The sequence below is a fragment of the Diabrotica virgifera genome, chromosome 8, assembly GCF_917563875.1.
Source record: "Diabrotica virgifera virgifera chromosome 8, PGI_DIABVI_V3a".
NCBI classification, from domain to species: domain Eukaryota; kingdom Metazoa; phylum Arthropoda; class Insecta; order Coleoptera; family Chrysomelidae; genus Diabrotica; species Diabrotica virgifera.
The window spans coordinates 165,999,239-166,020,853 of NC_065450.1; the positions used below are offsets into that span (position 1 = coordinate 165,999,239).

Here is a 21,615-nt window from a genome sequence, read left to right on the forward strand (position 1 = left end):
ATTGTGTGCGTTTTAGTGTCCCTGACACCTTTCCCGCAGCCATCTTGTCTCCTGAAGAGCAGTAATCATGAGCTTATATCTTTTTAGTTCTTGCAGAAGTGCGGTTTGAGCTCCTGGTCTATTTAGCGTCCTCACATTCCAGCTTCCAAATGCATAGTCTATGTTTCGTAGCTTAAGTCGTTTCCGAAAGTTCCGTCCTGTATTCCGAGGCAAATGTTCAGGTTTCGTAACAGTGTGTTTTTTCCGGGAGTGGGTTGTCGGCCCACTGCCCAACCTTCCTCCTTTATCCGGGCTTAGGACCGGCAGTGGTGACTCCTGAGCTACTCGATCCACCCATTTGTCACCACAGGCGGAGTTGCCTTAAGTCTCACTGCACCATAATGTTCGATTCATCTCTAAGCAGTTCACGTGGCAATCCATTGTGGCAAGCTGAAAATTGATCTAAGACTCGAATGGTTGAACGCTTATGTTTCGTAAGCTGAGCTTAAAGCACGGCTTAAGCTTAAGATCTGTTAGTGCAACCAGGCATTAATCATTTATAAATTTCACTCAATGTTCTGTTACACCTAAATGTTTTTTCTTCGGGAATGAATTGAGGATTGGTTATCTCAAAAAGATACATGTTTCAAAGCTAGAAGAAGAGCTATTTTAGGATATGGATATTTAGGAGCTATGAATTTTTTAAGATTTTAGTAAATTGTACCTATTACATAGAAATGGTTCTCCAGATCACTGAACCTTAATATAAAATGGGGTATGAGCAAAAATGCCAGCGTAGTTCAGACTGAACTGGCTGGTATCTCCATAGCCGCAAAAGAGATAACCCGGAAAGGTATAGCCGGTAAAACCGTAATAATCTGCAGAGGCAGCAGACAAGCGCTACTAATCCTGAACAGACCACGTGTCATATATGGCAATGGCTATTAATGGAGTGTCATGAGTCTACGGTTACAGGAGACTACGGAAATAAAGGCAACCGCAATGCTGACCAGCTAACTAGGAAGGCAGCAGGCCTAAGACTCTTTGGACCTGGTGATCTTTTTGGCTGGTCAACTGCAACAATCGTGGAAATTGCCAAATGTCAGTCCCACACGCAAACCGTGAAGAGATGGGAAGAAGGGATAGGATGTAGACTTGCCAAGGTAATACTAAGGAACCTTGGAAAGTCAGCATCAGAAAAGTACTTGAGAATGACCAGGAAAAACGTACGCTTGACAGTTGGTTTTTTAACTAGCCATTGTCAACTAAGAAAATACCTCTAGTCCAGGGCGCATCTGTTTTGAGATGGACGTTAAGAGGTGACTCATAGTTTTTTGCAAAAATTGCTTGGAATTAACTTATATAATAATAATTGAGTTATCCTCCCACTCGAAAAGGTCCAGAACATTGTTTAAATAATCAAAATGTCAAAAAATGAAGGAAAAATTCGATTTTTTTCTTCGTTTTTTGATTATAACTTTAAAAGTATTTACTTCCGAGAAAAGTTGCATTAACATTAAAGTTGTGTAATTAAATTTCCTACAATATAGGATTGGTTAAAAATTTTAAAAATTGTCACCCTTGTTGCAAAATAGCAATAATTGCGAAAAAACCATAAATAAACAAGTATTTGCATTTTACGTTTTTCAACCATTTATGCGACACTTAGGACCTTCATATTTTACCCAGAAAAACTTTATAATATAATAAAACAATACTGTAATTTTCATTAAGATCGGTTCAATAGATTTTGCAAAATAAATTTTGAAATCCAGCTTTCGCAAAAAAATTCATTTTTTCAAAATGCTGCAGGACTGAAAATAAAGCAGATAGCAAGTTAAACTTTTTTTACATATAGAAGAATATGGTACCTTTCATTTGCAATTTGCAAAATTAAAATCGGTTATCTACCACGGCGTCAGGAATTTTTTTAAATAAACATTAATTTTTGGTGCTACGCGCAGGACAACGGTGTTCGATTCACACAAGTTGATTTCCACCAAAATTTCTTCCAATCTTTATCTAATATATTATTTTCTTGCTCTATATTTTGTTGTATTTTAATATTTTAATTCCACAAATATCAAACTAACTTGATTATTGTTTGTGAAATATTGTTTAAACAATTGCAAGTTAAAATATATAAACAAAGAAAGTTTTTGCTAAAAAAGTGTTATTTCAAAGGACAGAGTATGTGTTTTTATTTTGCAATAAACAAATTTATTTATTTCTATCGAAATGTAATAAAAATTAAAATTTATCAATCATTATCAAAGGTCATTGGAATGCCCAATCAGAGCAAACGTGGTAGTTAACCGATTAATTTTGCAAATTACAAGTGAAAGGTACAGTATTCTTCTACATGTAAAAAAATATTAAACTTGCTGTCTGCTTTATTTTGAGTCCTGCAACCTTTTGAAAAAATGAATTTTTTTTGGGAAAGCTGGATCGCAAAATTTATTTTGCAAAATCTATTAAACCGATCTTATTGAAATTTACAGTATTGTTTTATTATATCATAAAGTATTTCTGGGTGAAATATAAAATTTCTAAGTGTAGCATAAATGGTTGAAAAACGTAAAATGCGAATACTTGTTTTTTTATGGTTTTTTCGCAATTATTGCTATTTTGCAACAAGAGTGATAATTTTTAAAAAATTTAACCAATCTTATATTGTAGGAAATTTAATTACGCATCTTTTATGTCAGTGCAACTTTTCTCGGAAATTAATACTTTTAGAGTTATAATCAAAAAACGTAGAAAAAAATCGAATTTTTCCTTCATTTTTTGACATTTTGATTATTTAAACAATGTTCCGGACCTATTTGAGTGGGAGGATAACTCAAATATTATTAAGTTATTTTCAAGCAATTTCTGCAAACAAATATGAGTCACCTCTCAACATCCAAATGTAATAATATTTTTACAGATGCGCCCTGGGGCTAGATTCCGTGCACTGTAGATATCTACACGTCGCTTTCTATCGATGTCAATTGTAGTAAAAATATTTGAATTTTTAGCTTTAATTGAAGTATTTTCTAGTTTTTCTAGGCTAATTGATACTGAAGTGACACTTAGTAAAACAAGAAAATATTTGAATTAAAACTAAAAATATGGTAGAAAGCGATCGGCGCGATGTCAATATATTTGAATTTTTAGTTTTAATTCAAATATTTTCTTGTTTTACTAAGGGCCGGTTGTTCGAACGCTAATCAAAACTGATCATTATCAAATATTTAATTACAATTATATTTGATTAAGCGTACTTCTGACAGATGTCGCATTTTGAGGTTATGTTGACTGATTTGTTTTATTATTTTGGTTTTAATTTAAAATAAAACATAATTAAACTCTTTCTGATGTTAATTTCTTGTTCTTACTTACAAATCAATAATAATAATAATCTCTACAAAAGTGAATGACATAACCATAAAGAACATCTACAAACCACCATTAACTAAATGGCCAACAAATGTAATCAAAACTGAGGACAACCAACCTACAGTTTACATAGGGGACTTTAACAGTCACCACAACAAATGGGGGTATGAAAACAATGATGAAAATGGGGAAAAACTCCTGGAGTGGGCCGAAGAAAACAATATCCACCTTATCCATAGTCTAAAAGATAAACCTACTTTCTTTTCTAGAAGATGGCGCAAAGGCTACAACCCTGATCTATGCTGGGTTTCGAGTAACTCACAGTTACAACCACTCCCAAGCTCCCGAACTGTACTGCCTAGTTTCCCTCGCAGCCAACATCGACCTGTCATAATCGAAATAGGCATACAAATTTCTATCGTTGAATCCACGCCGAGACCCCGTTGGAATTTTAACAAAGCAAATTGGCCTGAATACACCAAAGAGCTGGACACCTGCATTGGCCAAAGGCCAACAATTACCACCGTTTTTTAGGAATGGTTATCTCTATCGCCAAAAAACATATCCCCCGAGGTTTTCGAAAGGAGTACATCCCAGGCTGGACGGAAGAAAGCCAAAAACTATATGAAGAATTTTTGAAATCAGAAGATCCCGAAATCGGTGACAACTTACTCAAGTCACTGGATTCAACTAGACTTAATAAATGGAAATCTACCGTAGAACATATTGATTTCTCCCGTTCCAGTCGGAAGGCATGGGGACTGATCCGCAAACTGGGCGAAGCAAGCAGAGCACAACACTTAAACAAATCAACAATTGAGCCAAATAAGATAGCCAATAGAATAATTGAGAACTCTCGAGCTCCATCTGAGAAAACTCATACATCGATGGTAAAAAAAGCTCTTAAACAACTTAAATCAAATACCCCCACAACATCAGAATACTCACGTGCCTTCTCATTGGATGAAATAAATGAAGCGCTTAACCAAACCAAAACGGGAAAAGCAGCTGGTTTCGATGGAATATATCCTGAGTTTATAGTCCACACTGGTACAAAAACAAGACAATGGCTCAAAGAATTCTTTAGCGACATTGTGACTACAGCTATGCTTCCCCCAGAATTTAAAAGAACAAAAATTATCGCAATCCAGAAGCCTGGCAAAGACAACAAGCTGCCTGAAAGTTACCGGCCTATCGCCTTACTCAGTTGCTGTTATAAATTACTAGAACGACTCTTATATAATAGAATATGTAACACCATTGAGGACGCTGTACCAATTGAGCAAGCTGGATTTAGAAAAGGACGAAGCTGTTGTGACCAAGTGCTGTCCTTAACTACATTCATCGAAGCTGGCTTTGAAAGACGTGAAAAATCTGCCATAACATTTATAGACCTTACGGCTGCCTATGACACTGTGTGGAAAGAGGGCCTTATTTATAAGTTGATGAAAATCATACCCTGTCTCAAAACTTGTCAGCTGATAAACAATCTACTAACTAACAGACTGTTTCAGGTATATATAAATGATGCACGAAGTAGCGTTAGAAAACTTAACAACGGCTTACCTCAAGGCTCAGTGCTAGCTCCTTTATTATTTAACCTTTATACGGCGGATATACCTGAAACAAAATCGAGAAAATTCGCTTATGCAGACGACCTGGCCATTGGCTTCCAAGATAATAGTAAGGAAGCTGGAGAACGAGCTCTAAACGAGGACCTAACTACACTTAGTAACTACTTTAAGAACTGGCGCTTACGTCCTAACACAAGCAAAACTGAGACCTGTCTCTTTCACCTGCCGAACCAACTTGCGGGCGATACCCTCAATGTAACTCTAAATGATGCAGCTATCAAACATAACAACAACCCCAAATATCTAGGCATCACACTTGATAGAACACTCACCTTCAAAAGCCATCTTACAAACGCAGCCGGTAAACTGAGAACAAGAAATAATATAATAACAAAACTTGCTGGAACAACTTGGGGTGCTTCTGCAGATACTCTTCGGACCTCTGCTCTAGCTTTGGTTTTTTCAGTGGCAGAATATTGTGCACCAGTATGGTTAAATAGTGCACATACAAACAAAATCGATGTCCAACTTAATCAAACCATGAGATTAATCACTGGAACAATAAAATCAACCCCAGTGAGATGGCTGCCTACTTTGAGCAATATTGCCCCACCAGATCTACGCCGTACAGCAGCATTAGTGAGAGAGTATCAGAAAATTGTAGCCAACATACAATTACCAATCCATCAAGACATACCAGACATCTCAAAAGAGCACCAGCGACTGAGGTCTAGAAATCCTCCAATCAGAACTGCCCGAACAATTGGTGATTCCTATGATATACAAAGGCAATGGTCCACAAGATGGATGCCAACAATAGCAGCAGACTATATTCAGATATCCACCCCAACCCAGGGTTTCATCGGATCGGGTCTGCCCCGGCCCACCTGGACGAGGCTTAATCGCATACGTACCGGACATGGTAAATGTGCTGATTCTCTGTTCAAATGGGGTCGTGCAGAAAGTCCACAGTGTGATTGTGGATCGCTTAGACAGACCATAAGTCATTGTGTTTCAGATTGCCTAAATCGGGCCTACCGTGGAAACCTCCAGGACTTTGTGGAATGCTCCCCAGATGCAATTGAATGGCTATGTAAATTGGACATTAATATTTAGATTCATTCATTATGTTTTGGTGTTTGAATAATATATGTGTATATGTGTATATATGTGTGTATATATGTATATATGTATATATATTATATTTGTGTATTTATCGTACTGAGAAAGTCCATACGCTAAATAAATAAATAAAATAATAATAATAAGCAATTTTTAATAATTTAAGAGCTGCGGCTATATTTTAATTACTGTTTTACCTACAATCAATAACTGATTAGTGTTTTACATGTATTTTTCATGTCGCGATTTGATTTCCCATCAAGAAAATTGATTACAATAAATGATTGATTATAATCAACTTCTTGATTAGCGTTCGAACAACCGGCCCTTAGTGTCACTTCAGCATCAATTACGGCCGGTTTCACAAAGTAAAGTTAACTTGTGGTTAAGAGATAACCAGAGATTACCCCAAAATATGCGTTTTAGTTTCAGGTCAACGGCGAAGTATGGTTAACTCACAGAATTTTTAACCAGAGGTTTGAGTGGGTTACCCTTATGGGTATACCCAGAAGGGTAACAATTATGAAACTGAAACGCATATTTTGGGGTAATTTTGAGGTTATCTCTTAACCACAAGTTAACTTTACTTTGTGAAACCGGCCGTTAGAGTATAACCTAGCAAAACTGGAAAATAATTCAATTAAAGCTAAAAATTCAAATATTTTTACGACAATTGACATCGATAGAAAGCGACGTGTAGATATCTACAGTGCACGGAATCTAGCCCCTGGTCTACTCAACCAAAGAATACACTCCACACAGTGGCTAGTAGACACACCTCTGTGCAGGAAGTGTGAACGAGATGAACGTAAGTGAACGAGAGTGTGAACGTAACTGTCGAGCATGTCCTATTAGTCCAAGAGGCAGCGCTGAAAAATCTCTTTGAATTTACTAAAGCTAGATTTTTCACAGTTGACTACTGTGATTGTAGAGAAACATACTGCGGTCGGTCAAGCGAAACGTAGAACAGGGGTTACTGAGAGGGTATCAAAGTTGCTTTCCTACGAAGGTAATTAAATTCATTTACTAAGGCTGAAAATCAGTACACACATTCTAAATTAAATATAAATAAAAGTTATTATAGTCGGTCAGCTGTATGACGGGACAGAGCCGGTCGGTCGGCCACAGTGAAGGTACAGGGTTATTCACTATATTTTGACCCTCATGTAAACTGCTTTACAGAATTAGAAAAAAATGTAAAATACAAAAGTTATTCGATTTTTAAATTATGATTTTTTGACATATATATCGTACCTACTAGTGACGTCATCCATTTGGGCGTGATGACCTAATCGACTATTTTTTTAAATGGGAATAGGGGTCGAGTGCTAGCTAATTTGAAAGGTTATTCAATTCCCTATTCATTAATATAAACATTAACATGATTAATTATACAGGGTGTCCAAAAAATATTTTTTAATTAAATTAATTGTTTAATTAATAATTCAAAAATTTTTTTGGACGCCCTGTATAAATAATGATCTTAATGTTTATAGTACTGTATAGAGAATTGAATAACCTTTCAAATGAGCTAGCACACGACCCCTATTCTCATTTAAAAAAATAGTCGATTACATCATCACGCCCAGATGGATGACGTCACTAGTACGATATACAGGGTGTCCAGAAACTCTACCGACAAACGAAGACAGGAGATTCCTCATATAATTTTTAAGACATGTTAACCCAGTTCATCTAGTCCGAAAATGCTTCGTAAGGGAGCTAGAGCTCTTTGAAGATGGCGTCTTGTAATTAGTTTTTCGTACATACCTCCAGTACGCTTCTATTTAGAAAAACAAAAATTGGTACACGTATTTATCTTTCAGAGATAAATCGATTTCATCCATTGTGAATTTCTAGTACCGGTCACAGGCGTCCATTTTGGGTAGGGCAACGGTTATTTTATCGCATAACTTTTTTGTCTTTAACTTCTAAGCATTTTTGATACTGGATTATTATATTGTGAGATATTCTATTACTAAAAGGTACTCTTGGTTTAAGTCGGTAGGACACACCGTTTTCTAGAAAAATCGATTTGAAATTTTTCGTTTTTTGAATTTGAAAAAAAATTGAAAAAAATTTTCAAAAAAAGCGGTGTATTTTACCAACTTATAGCAAGAGTAACTTTTAGTACTAAAATGCCTCACAATTTAATAATCTAAAATCAAAAATTCTTAAAAATTAAAGACAACAAAGTTATGCGATAAAACAACTCTTCACCTACCCAAAACGGACGCATATGACCGGTACTATAAATTCGCAATTAATGAAATCGATTCGTCTCTGGAATATAAATAAACGTACCAGTTTTCGTTTTTCTAAATGTTTTTTTTTTGAAATTTTTTTTGGAAATTCAATAAACGAAAAATTTTCAAATCGATTTTTCTAGAAAACGGTGTGTTCTACCGATTTAAAGCAATAGTACCTTTTAGTACTAGCATACCTCATAATTTAATAATCCAGTGTCAAAAATGCTTAAAAGTTAAAGACATAAAAGTTATGCGATAAAATAACCTTTGCCCTACCCAAAACGGACGCCTATGACCGGTACTAGAAATTCACAATAAATGTAATCGATTTATCTCTAGAAGATAAATATGCGTACCAATTTTCATTAATAAACGAGTTCTGGAGTTATTTAAGAAAAACTAATTACAATACGCCATCTTCAAAGAGCTCTAGCTCCCTTAGGAAGCGTTTTCGGACTGGAAGAATTGGGTTAAAATGTCTTAAATTTATCTGAGGAAGCTCCTATCTTCGTTTGTCGGTAGAGTTTCTGGACACCCTGTATATGTCAAAAAATCATAATTAAAAAATCGAATAACTTTTGTATTTTACATTTTTTTCTAAAGGCCGCGTCTCACCATCAACTAATTTGATCAAACAGTTTGAGCAAACTCCGGAAGTACGTCAAAGTGACGTCACAATTGCAGTTTTTTTTGAAATTCTAAAAATCTGTGCTCTCACTATCAGTCTAGTTTGATAAAATTTTTTGTATTGAGTTGTCTAACTTGTTTGTACTTTATTTAAAATTAAAATTTTTCATTATTATCGACAATGAACACTCAGGATGTGACGTCACTAACTGTCACTTTCAGTTTGCTCAAACCAGTTTGATCAAATTATTTGATGGTGGGACGCAGCCTTAATTCTGTAAATAAATCAGTTTAGAAGGGGGTCAAAATATAGTGAATAACCCTGTACATTCATTGAGGCCGACCGACCGGCTCTGTCCTGCCATACAGCTGACCGACTATAATAACTTTTATTTATATTAAATTTAGAATGTGTGTACTGATTTTCAGCCTTAGTAAATGGATTTAATTTAAAAAGAAGAGACTTAGTAATTTAAAAAGAAGACGTGGGGGAGACGATTAGGCAGGACATGTTGGTAAAGGGGATTAATATTGATATGACCCAGGATAGAATTGTGTGGAGAAATGCAATTAGGAAGCCGACCCCGCATAGGGATATAGCAAAGAGAATGATGAGTAAATGGATTTAATTACCTTCGTAGGAAAGCAACTTTGATACCCTCTCAGTGACCCCTGTTCTACGTTTCGCTTGACCGACCGCAGTATGTTTCTCTACACAATCACAGTAATCAACTGTGAAAAATTTAGCTTTAGTAAATTCAAAGAGATTTTTCAGCGCTGCCTCTCCGTCTATATGTGCATGTCCGGAGTTATCGTCAATACGAGAGTATGCCTTCGGCACGTCTTGACCTACATCTGCCAACATAGAGGAGATGTCACCTGGTGATTTGTCCGCCTTCCTGGAAATGGCAGGATGGATAATGAACTAAGGACGACAACCCCGTGAGAGGATGCACAATGGGTCGATTATGGCCTAAGTGCTGTGGGACTTGACTCACCCTCCCTACTCTACAGATAAATATGTTGCGTATCGCTTTTTTGTTCAAATCGTTCAAATTCCAGGCATTGCATTTTCTTAGCCTTCTTTGCCTCTATTTATATCTCTCTTTCAATATTCCTCAAGTTGCACATATTTTAATAATAACAACGGAATATTTTCTTATTTATAGTTTAAATCTGATTTAGTGTCGTCACTTATTCTTTTCAGCAAAAAATAACGAGTCATCAGCTCTCAGAAAAATTGTACTTTTCGTATGACTTTTCGACTTCCCCTCGTTTACATGCTTACGTGTCGATAAATGAGAGAATTCAAATTTAGCGCCATGTCGCGATACGACATTAACCTCAACTTCTGTCAGAAATTGTCAAAAACACAAAGCTGGTTGATGGTGAAATGGAGATAAAAAAGCTTTTTCGATAGTGTTAATCAAATTTTGGTAAATTTCTTCGAGTAAATTCTTGTTTTTATATAATGTGAATGGTTTATATCGCATAAAATCGTGGTAATATGGAAACTGCAATGGATAGTGCTCCTTTTCCTGGAAATATAAATATAATAGTAAGGCTTTTTTAATGACCTGTGCCTAAGCAGAGTTTATAATTTTAAAATGTAAAAATAACTTTCTATTATTAAAAGTGGTGAATTTTACACATTTTGAAGTGTTTTACGTGATATATTTCGCCTGCGTATATGAGGAGATTATGGTAAAATATATGTTTAATTGTAATTTTTTGTGATTATAGAATTTATGAAAAATTCCAAGAGAAGGGTAACAAGGCGTTGTCTAGCGGAATTTTTCGACTGCTATATTTAATTTGTGTGCTATTTTGGCTAAATTTACAGTCAGATTTTGGGTCAATAAACTTAAATCCATCATGGAAGACATTTATCAAAATTAACTGTTTTTATATCAAGAATAAAAATTAAGTTTCATATATTTTTTATTTTTTAATAACTTGAATTTATAGGATAGTAAATTTCTTTAATTCAATGTAGGTAATTTCTATCTAATGTTCTTAATTTATATTATTCAACAGTTCTTTGTTCTATTTTAAATTATTAATATTATTCATTTGTGTTGGGACAATGCAGAACTGGTTTTGTACATACAGTTTAGCTAGGAAAAAAATATATAAAAACTGATAGAAAGTTTTAGTTTAGCATTAAAAGCATTATAACCAATTATTACTTAAATCCTTATTTATTTCTCATTAATTTAGAAATAATATGTTACCACACAAATAGTTCTATATTCTTTAATCACACCCAAAGTGAGTCAATATTTAAATATGAATTAGGTATAGAATTGACTACATGATGTATAAAATTGCTAGTTTTACTGATAACACTTAATTTTTTCTAGTTATACAATTATTTATCTTCCATTACAAATAAACCCAATTTTTTCTTGACATCCAGTTTGTCAATCTTTGGAGTATATAAATCACATTCTGGCAAATCAGCATGGAAAAGTGCTTGAAATTTACAAGATACCCAGCAACCTGCAGAGTATAAAATCTTTTCATACAAATAAGCTTGAAAAACTAATGTGTGGCTAAAATTGTATATAAAATAAATAACTTTCAAATTATTTCTTACAAATTTGTAGGTCATATCCATTTTGTTTGATCAATTTGATCCGATAGCTTTTGTATTCCTTCTGTGAGTTTGTGTCTATTCAGTTACTCGTTATTGTACATTTTTGTGAGTCTTCTCATTACATTATAACGTTATGTTTTGTTTGTCATACTTTGTTTTAGTTTAGTATACATTATACATTATACATACATATTTAGTTAACAATGAGTCAACAATCAATAAACCATGAGTCATGAACAGTTCATTATACAGTATACTCTCTCTATAACACAGGTATTACGAGATTTCACTTATAAAGAGGTGCATTAGCTATACCATGAAATTCCTATTGAACTGTAACTGTCTATAACGAGGGAAAATGAGATCGAAAAACATGTTTCTTTACCTGTTTTTTCGTGGTGATGGCTATAATAAAAAATAGCTGCAGCTGTCTGTATACAGAAATGCCTAAAATATGTGTACTTATTGAGGCCACTGATGTAAACTCCACTGTCTGTCAACTTCTTCCTGTTCATCCACTGACTCTTTTTCAAAAGCTCCATTTAAACAAAATTTATAGCATCTTATATTGCTCGGAATGGCTTCACTATAGGAAGTTAATGTGAAAACTACATATTCATATGTATGCACAATATCATTGTCTGATATAACGAGATCAACTTATACCAATTAGTCTGTCATTTCAGTTTTCGTTATAGAGGGAGTCTACTGTACAAGTGCATTTAAATATATATGCTTGTTTGTGCATCTGAAGTTCACATTCTTCCCATACAAAAAGTACCCCTTTGCTTGGCATAGTAGCCATGTATATCTTCTGTCAGGGAATGTGTACATCTTCTGTTTGAGCAATATTTGCAAGTACTTGAAGAAGCATTTTGCACCTCTGCTCAAAGAGTCAAAAAAGGAAAGTTTCAAGAAAACGACGTTTAAAGTTTGTCCTACAACATTTTCGGGTTTAATTCAAAAACTATTAAAATTAGAATAATAATTAATTGTCAGCTACAATGGTTTTTGAAGCTTTATAAAATAGAGTATTAAGTATATTAAAAATGTTTAAAAAAATATATATTTTTTTTTTTTTAGTTGTGACACTATACAGATAAAATAATGAAAAATTTACGAAATATTATTCATCAAAAGTGACACTTGCAGAATATAATATTATTATGATCTGGTTAACAGACTTATACTTTTTAATGATGTAACTTTAAATACAAGTAACAACATTAAACACAAAATACTGAAAAAGAAATATAAATAAGTGATAAATATGTCACTTTTCTTGAGCACATATGCAGATTGTTTTGAATAAAGTAATCACATATACTGTCTTAACTCAGCAAACGAGGCTTTATACAAATCTTAGATGGACAAATGCTTTGCACAAGTCGATATGTGACACTGTTTGTGTTCAGTGCGTCGTTGATTTTGGATAATCGTATAATGACACTAGTGTCATCTAACGATAAATACTTGACCCATAGACATGACACTTTGTGAGATGAGTTTATAGTTTTATTAAACTGTTGGTGCAATAAAACCGATTTTAAAATTTTTTGAGTTATGACACTCTTTGAGCGGAGGTGCGATTTATGAATTACATGAATTAATACACGAACTTACATAGTATACGAGGTCTGGCTATTAAATAACGAGACTGCCTTTGAAAAAAAGTTTTATTTCAAAAATTATTCTAATATATTCTATAATAGAATGCTCTCCTTCAATATATTCCCCTTCCCTGGCCACACACTGTTCCATTCGTTTTTTCCATTGGTCAAAGTAATGCTAGAAGTCTTCTTTTGTTAGAGCTTTTAGGAGCTCCGCCGTTTTTCGCTTCACCTCTTCCATTGATTCGAACCGGATTTCTTTTAAGGCAGACTTGATCTTTGTAAACAGGAAAAAGTCACAGGGTGCTACATCAGGCGAGTACAGCAGGTGTTCGAGCATGGGAATGCCTCTAGCAGCTAAATAACGATTGTTGACAGATGAGCTTTTGGTCCGGGGTCAAATTTTTTGGGACCAACTTCGCACAGACTTTCTTCGTGTTCAATTCGTCATGTAACATGTTTCTGACAGTTTCTTTATCGGCGTTCTCTGTGCACAATTTCATTTATTTTGGTCACTGTTTGCGGAGTTGAAACAGAGACAGGTCGACCTGGACGTTGGTCATCTTCGGCGCTCTCTCGGCCTTCAAAAAACCGTTTATGCCATTTAAAAACACGCGCACGAGATAGAGAATTCTCACCATAGGCCTCTTTCAACAAATTATAGCACTCAGTCCAAGTTTTTTTTTTAATTAAAGAGAAATTTCACATTAATTCGTTGCTCATGTTTTTCGTCACACATTGTTATTGGCACGAGAAAAAAACATGTTCTTTTCTTACCTCTACAGAAAAAATACTACTACAGCGACAAAAACGTGTTTTCGTACTGGAAGAGAAGACACTTCCAGCTATCCAATGCTGCATTCGTTTCTCACTCTTCCCCTCTAGGACGCCTTCTGCACGTGCAGTCTCGTTATTTTATAGCCAGACCTTGTATATTTGAGTATTCTTCTTGGGCAGTGCAGATCTTCAGTTGGATGAAAGCATGGAAGTTGAAAAACATATATAGCCCTGTTCTGTAACAGCATAAGAGGATGAAGCTGTTTATGTAAATGTATGAAGGTCGATGGGAATTCAGAAGAAAGCATGAATTACAGATCTGGAAAATTCATAGAATGGATTGAATTCAGAGACTTGAAAAATGAATAATTAATACTTGTAAAAATAAAATATAAGGGCAGTTCTGGTAGCAAAGAAGTGCAAAGTATACATATTTTTAAAACCTCTGAAAAGCTTCACAATGTCATGTATGCTTCTTAGATGGATATTATAGATTCGAAACTGTACAGTATTCGATTATTCTACAAACAGCATATAAAAAAACTGAGTACACATACGCCAGCTCTAACTGAAGAGATCCAAAATTATGGCAAGCCAGTATTTGACAAGTTAGTTAACGACAAAGATGAATTATTAAAATGTTGCTTCGAGAAACATAAGCAAAACATTAATGATTGGTACAACAAAACTTTGTGGACGAGTGTCCTCAAGCATATGTTCAAAATGTGTCATTTTTAACATTCTAGATGCTAATAGTACTTACATTTCAGTGTTTGTTTTTAAATGTGTAGTATTATTGACATAACAAATTTACTTAATTCTTTTTTTATATTGTATTGTATAATTTTAGTAGCTTTTAGTAAAAGTATGTATTGGTTTAGAAGTAGTTGCCATGTTGTGATGCAATAATTAGTTGGCAGATACTTTTATTTAGCTGTAGTTTTAAAAGGATTTTTGCAGCTTTTTACTTAGATTAGCACTTCAAATGACAAATCACCTCTTTTAATAGGGAATTATTTTATAGCAAAATATAATATTCAGTAGAATATATAAATGTATTCCTTAAATTTAGTAAATATTTATATCTTGACTCTACCCAATTGGCTTACTTTTGAATTTAAATGTTTTGAAAGTTAATGGGAATGCATTTATATTGGTAACGTTTAATGTTGGTTTGGAAGTATACACAATCCATTTTCAGGAGGCTTCTCCACAATTAACAAAAATGAATGACATGGATATAACCATGGAAGATTCTCTCGACGGTGGTCCACCGTCAGTTGGTTCAGGGGAAATACCTGCTGTTATTTCACATACCCCTGTTTCCACCCCTGTCTCAACTCCTGTTCCTACTAGCAAAAAGGTATGTTGATTTAGGATTATCAATACTCGGATCGCAGAAATTGGTAACTATCAAACGCAATACTGTGTGATTGAATGAGTGATTGGTGGAACATACTAATATAACTATTCATTACTTTGTTAATTTATTAGGTGTATACAATTTTTCCTACTAAATTCGTTTCACGTCATCGATCATTTGTACAAATTTATGTTGGCAGTACTGACAGTCTACTTAATTCAGTACCTACTATCTTTTTTACTATTCAGTTTTACTTAGTTGTTATCTATTCAGCCATATCTACTGTTTCATTACCACAATTTATTTAAAGAATAGACTCTAAAATGTAAGTGTACCTACCTCCGGTTGAGATAGGCAAAATGCCCTCATTGTTAGAATTCAGTTTTTTTTTAATACTTATGTGATTAGAAATAAGACAGCGTAATTTTAGCCCACCGCCCTAGCCCCCTTAAATGTCTTTATTTTTTTGTTTTCATTTTTATTTTTTTTTTTTCGGTTAGTTGCAATGAATTTAATTTTTTTTTAATTTACACTCATAACTGAGGCTTTTACAAAACTTGTCAATGTTTCATAGACTCATAACATACATAACTTATAAAATGCTTTTTTTTTAAAGCATACTTTTTTTTTGGGTTGGCTGCAGGTCTATTTTGTTTATTTTGTGTATTTTATCAAAAAATATATATTTTTGACTTTTTCCACATTTTTCCGTAAGGTGCGCCACTTTCAAAAGCACGAAAAACTGGTTTTTGAGGATTTCTCCCAGTTTGTAGACTTATCAAATCAAGTTTTTTTTTATAGTTTATATTATGTACCTAATTTGAAGTAACTGGGATTTTAAGACATTCAAAAATTGGGTGAAATATTTTTAAACCCCAAAGAACATATTTTTTCAAAACTAACAATAACCTTTAAAAACGTTGAAAAAACATTTTTTTTTGGGTTGGAAAGAGTTTCGCATAATTTTTGATTGTCCTAAAGGACCTAAATACTTTATATTATATATCGAGAGGTTTGACCGAAAACCTGATAACTAACAAAACCATTGTAGAGATAATCGCGATTAAGGATTTTAGGAAGTTTGAAGAAGATTTAAAATCATCATAGAAAGTTTTATCAAATATTTGTTATAGCCAAATGGCAGAGAATTTAATATTTAGTTAGAATAATTTATTTTAAGTTTAATTTATAAAAACGTATTTACAAAAAAAAAATAAAACGTGATATTTATCGGGTTTTACCTCGTTGAATGAGTATAACAATTGACTTTATTGGTTTTTATTTTGAATTTTTTTTATTATAAAATAAAAGTTAATTGTATTTTATTCCAACAAAAATAAATTATTCTGCATTCTTCTCACATCAATACGTCTGGAATTGGATCTACGATATAATTACTGGTTTTTAAATTTGTTATTCAAGCATGGACCTCTTCTGGAAACTATTTTCTTGGCACATCTGTATCAAATCCGTTTTCTTTGCTTCACTTATTGGAAAGGTACTTTTATATAACTTTGATAAATTGCCCGGAGGTGGTAAGTCTGTGGTTGCTTTTTGGGATAAAATTTGTTTTAGCCTTTTAGGGCGTAGAGTAGGAGTTTTTTGTTAATTCAAACCAATATCTTCTGATATTTTTATTAACTGGTTACCGTTTTCCTCTATTGTCTTCTTTAGAATATCATCCAGTAGAATCACTGTTACCTACAGCATTTATTATTTTCATACATTTATATATTTCATTAATTTATCATCTGAGAATATACACAGCGTTTTTTAAAAAACCTTTGTCACACTGGAATTCATTCATGGTAAACTAGTGGAAAAAACATTTCTTACTAAATGTTCGTTACTTTCTTTGGGAAGTTTTAGGGACAAGTCTAGTCCTAATTAGTTTGACAGTTATATTGTACAAAATAAATATTTTTCTAGACTAGACTACTACTACTAGACTCCAGTAATTTCTACAGAGTTTCAATAGTCTTAAGACAACTTTTCAGTACACTTAAATTTAAATTTACTACAATTGATTTGCTGTGGTACCTTGGAAGCTCTGAGTTTGTTTTTCATTATAAATATGGGCCCCATTCTAACCGCTTTTTTTTGTTTTTGTAATATCCAAATGTCAATTTACATCATCTTTACTGGGTTTTCGCAGGAAAAAAGTGTGCTGAAATTTAATAAACTATCATAGTCTAAAATCCTTTATTGAATTTTCACATGAATATATTTTGTCAAAATAAACAATTCTCAATTCAATTATCGTAAAAATAAACAAATAAACAATTTTGTAATTGTCATCTCTGATAAAATTAATTATCAGTTTTTAACTTATATTTCTAATAAAATTGTGCTTAAAAATGTTAATATCAAATACAGTAGAACCCCGCAAATCCGAACCCCGCTAATCCGAACATTCGGCAAATCCGAACCAGCATAAAGTGAAAAAAATTAAAAAATTGAAGACAAAAACTTAAAAACACGTTTATTATACAGAGTAAAACCAGAAAATTAAACAATGTAGGATTAGTACGACTTTGACATTTAAAATTTCTTAAAAATGAATACGTACTTTATATGTAGTGTTTAAAAATGTTAAATATAAACTTACTTCGGTTCTCTTGCAGTCAACTTTAGTCCAAAAATGTTGTCCAGACTCTTGAGAGAACGTTTTGCGACTCAAAATCAACGACAACGAAAGCTTTGAATTATTGGTTAGGCTAACTTTCACATAATCCGAACTTTTCGGAATCCGAACAGGCTTCCCCCCAATTAGTTCGGATTTGCGGGGTTCTACTGTAATAACATTTACCAGTGGTAGGAGACGTGTTTTTACTACAGCAGAAATAAAAATACTGGATTTCATAATTTTGGTATTTATCAGGTTTTTTACTAAGGATATTTAAAAGCTTTGATTTGATGTATTTTGAAGTCTATATCTATGTAAATCTGTATATCCAAGTCTATATGGAAAAAATCTCCCAAAACCACTAAAAATCAAGTTTTTCGGATTTTTTTAAGGTAGCGCTCCCTTTTGGAAAAATCTGAAAAAATAAGAAATACATATCGATCAAATACACAATGTAAAAAAAATCCTAAACAAAGTCACAATAAGTTTATTTTGGCGACAATTTTGTCTTAAGTATTTAACAAAATATATTAATGGTAAATATGCACATTTTCAAAGATTATTAACTTATGAGTTGTTAATTTTAACGTCACAATTTTATCATCGATTACGTACAACGGAATTAGAAGGAAAAAAGTTTCTTACACATTGGGTTGCAGAAAATCAAAACAGATCAGGTTGTCCTAGATTTTGAAAATATAAATACTTGTTTTACTGGATCAAATGCATTTTGTGAACTGCATGAACTAAAACTTGACCTATTTTGATCTTATATGCACCTTGGTAATAACTGTTGATGTTAATATTTTCACTGTCTTTATATGGATATATATTAGTCACACGTTTTTATGTAATCCTCACACATGTTTAATTTTTAAAACATTTACTGAATACTGCGGAAAAATTCCATGAGTGTATTTCTTCCACATAATCAAGAGTTTTCAGAAAACATTTAAGATGGATAAGGTTAATATGCCAACTTTTATGATCTAGAGTAAAAAAAAAACAAGTTTTATTTAAATTTTGACTTCAATCGTCGTCTAGTTGCTATATTTTTAACCAATTATTTTACTACAGAAAACAAACAAGAACAAAGTTGTTACTGGCTACATATTGTACTCCAGAGAAGTACGCAAACAGGTCGTTCAGAATAATCCAGAGTCCACTTTTGGGGACATCAGTCGTATTGTAGGTAGCGAATGGAAGTCTCTGCCCACCAGTGAGAAACAGCAATGGGAAGAAAAGGCTTCCAAATTAAATGAAGAAACCAAAGCGTTGTCAGTGTTAGAACAAGATCAATGTGGAAGTCCAGCCGTTCCAGTGGTTCCTCCTCCACCACCAATCGATCAAGTGAGTCATTAAATTTTTACTAGAAGGTCTTGGATTTGTTTAGAATTATGTAACGACAGGCTTCTTTGTTCGACTACACAAAATAAAACTATTCTTTAGTGAATAGTTTTATTTAAAAGTAAATATAATTTGTTCTTCATTATGGTGACATTGATTTTGTCTTCCTAACATTTTAATAACTTGTCTTTCATCTAGCCTTGGCCCCTAATCATATTTCATTTCGATGTCGAAATTTAAAAGCGACTATGCCATGACAGTCACAATTGTTAGATACACCAGGATAACTATGTTTTTCGTATAACAACGTACTTTACAGAATTGAAATTAGACTATTTGAATGGTCGCAGGAATGTTTTAAACGAACAATTTTTTGGCTGATAAACAAATAGAATATCTCGGCAACTATTAGATTAAATTAATCTTTAACTACACGCGCTGGCGTATTTTGTACGCCAGATATAGGAATCCTACTGCAAATTTATTTAAAAATTTAATTTTTGACCTTGTGTATCTCTCTAACTTTAACCTATCACTGGAATGTGCTTTGCAATTTGGTTTTAGTTGTTATAATCGGCGTTCTGGGAAGATCGTAATTTACATTTTATTATCTGTTGTTTCCGGTGGTGGACAATATATGCCACAAATACACACACCCAAAAAATTAGCTGAACACCTTAAAAATGGGACATGTTTGATGTCTCGAATTTTCTAAACCAGTGGTCCGATTTGAGTGATTCTTTTAGTATATTATAGCCTTATTATTTAAGAATATCGTTGTGATAATATTGTTGCTAGACAGGTAAATATCATTTTATACCGGGTGTACAAATCATACTGTGTTTTTTTCTTAAAGTTTGGAACACCCTGTGGAATATTCTAGCATATTTAAAATATTAAAATTAAAACTAGATTGTAGAGTTAGGCTTTCTTAACATTTTCCTGTTCGACTCATTTAATTATGTTGGATAATAAAAAAAGTTTGTGCGTTAACAACTATCCATGTTTTTGATCAATAATTCCTTGTAGTAGGGGAGGAAATTATGCTAAATTTGAAGTTACTCGAGCGTTATTGGGACCTATTGGATTGTGAAGAGTATGTGCTAAAACCAGAAAAAGGTTAAGTTAAGTTTTCCATATAGTGGGGGACTTTTCATTTTTTAATTTAATTTTCCATTTGAAACAATCGTTTTTTTTTTTTTTCGATTATAGCGCGATCTAACCATAATTTGAAAAAATGTGTAGAACAAAAGTTGCTTATTTTTACATAAAGAATTCAAATCTGCAATAAAAATTGGGGCTCCTGTTTAAGATTTTAAATTAAATCCCCCACCCCCACCTCCGTGGGGCTCGTGTTTGGTGCCATTCGATAGATTTTTCAAAAATATTGAATACGTGTATTTTGCAGTTTTTCGATCTGATGTTCATTTTTCGTCGATGTTGTATATAAAATTTGTAAAAAAAACATGCAAAAGTAAATGCTGAATATTACATACTTGATTCAAATGCATATGCGCTCAGCGTTTGACATTAAAACCCCCTCGAAGCTAGTTTAGCTGAAATCCACGGGAGGTCGTCATTGTGACATCGCTTACATCGCTTAGTAATTTATTTATTTGATATATCTATTGAATTACTTAGGCTTGTTTATTAAACTAAGCAGATAATGATGGTAGGGGAGCCCAAGAGGATATTTTTGCAGTTACTCGAGCGCGTCAGATTATCACATGGGGAGGAACCCTGTAAATGTACCTACCGATACCATATATTGGTTCTTAACACCGGGGAATTCATTAAAGGGGGACCGAAAAAAAATTTGTTCTTAGAAAAACTCGAAATCGTCAGATTAAGATAAGGTAAGTTAAGTACATGCAAAATAGTATATATTTTAAAAATCTGACGATTTGAGCGGGACGTAAGAAAATGGGTGAGTCACAAAGTTTTACAAAAAAAGTGAATATTTCGCGAAATAAAAGTCAGATTGAAAAACTAAAAAATATGTGTTCAATATTTTTCAAAAATCTATCGAATAATACTAAACACGTCACCCCACGGAGAGGGGTGGCGGGTAAATTAACAATTTTAAATACGATATTTCGCGAAATTAACATCAGGTCGTAAAACTGCCAAATACACGTAATTAATATTTTTCAAAAATCTATCGAATTTTGCACCAAACACGCCCCCCCCCCCCACGAAGAGGTGGGATGGGGGGTTACTTTAAAATCTTAAATAGGAGCCCCCAATTTTTATTGCAGATTTGGGTTCTTGACGTAAAAATAAGCAACTTTTATTCGCAACATTTTTTCCAATTATGGATAGATGGCGCTATAATCGGCAAAAACGATTGGTGGAAATGTA

At 33.3% G+C, this 21,615-nt stretch overlaps 1 protein-coding gene across 5 annotated transcripts in view; it reads left to right on the forward strand.

The window, feature by feature from the left end:
• The window catches only part of LOC114341323 (protein polybromo-1), a gene marked incomplete at its 3' end in the record, with an annotated part of 193,079 nt that overhangs the window by 135,909 nt on the left and 35,555 nt on the right, over positions 1 to 21,615 (forward strand). For 4 of the 5 annotated variants that reach the window (XM_050657977.1, XM_050657978.1, XM_050657980.1 and 1 more), the window contains 2 exon segments: positions 15,120 to 15,281; positions 18,985 to 19,257. In XM_050657977.1, the coding sequence (XP_050513934.1) occupies positions 15,120 to 15,281; positions 18,985 to 19,257 (435 nt within the window). 5 annotated transcript variants of the gene reach the window in all.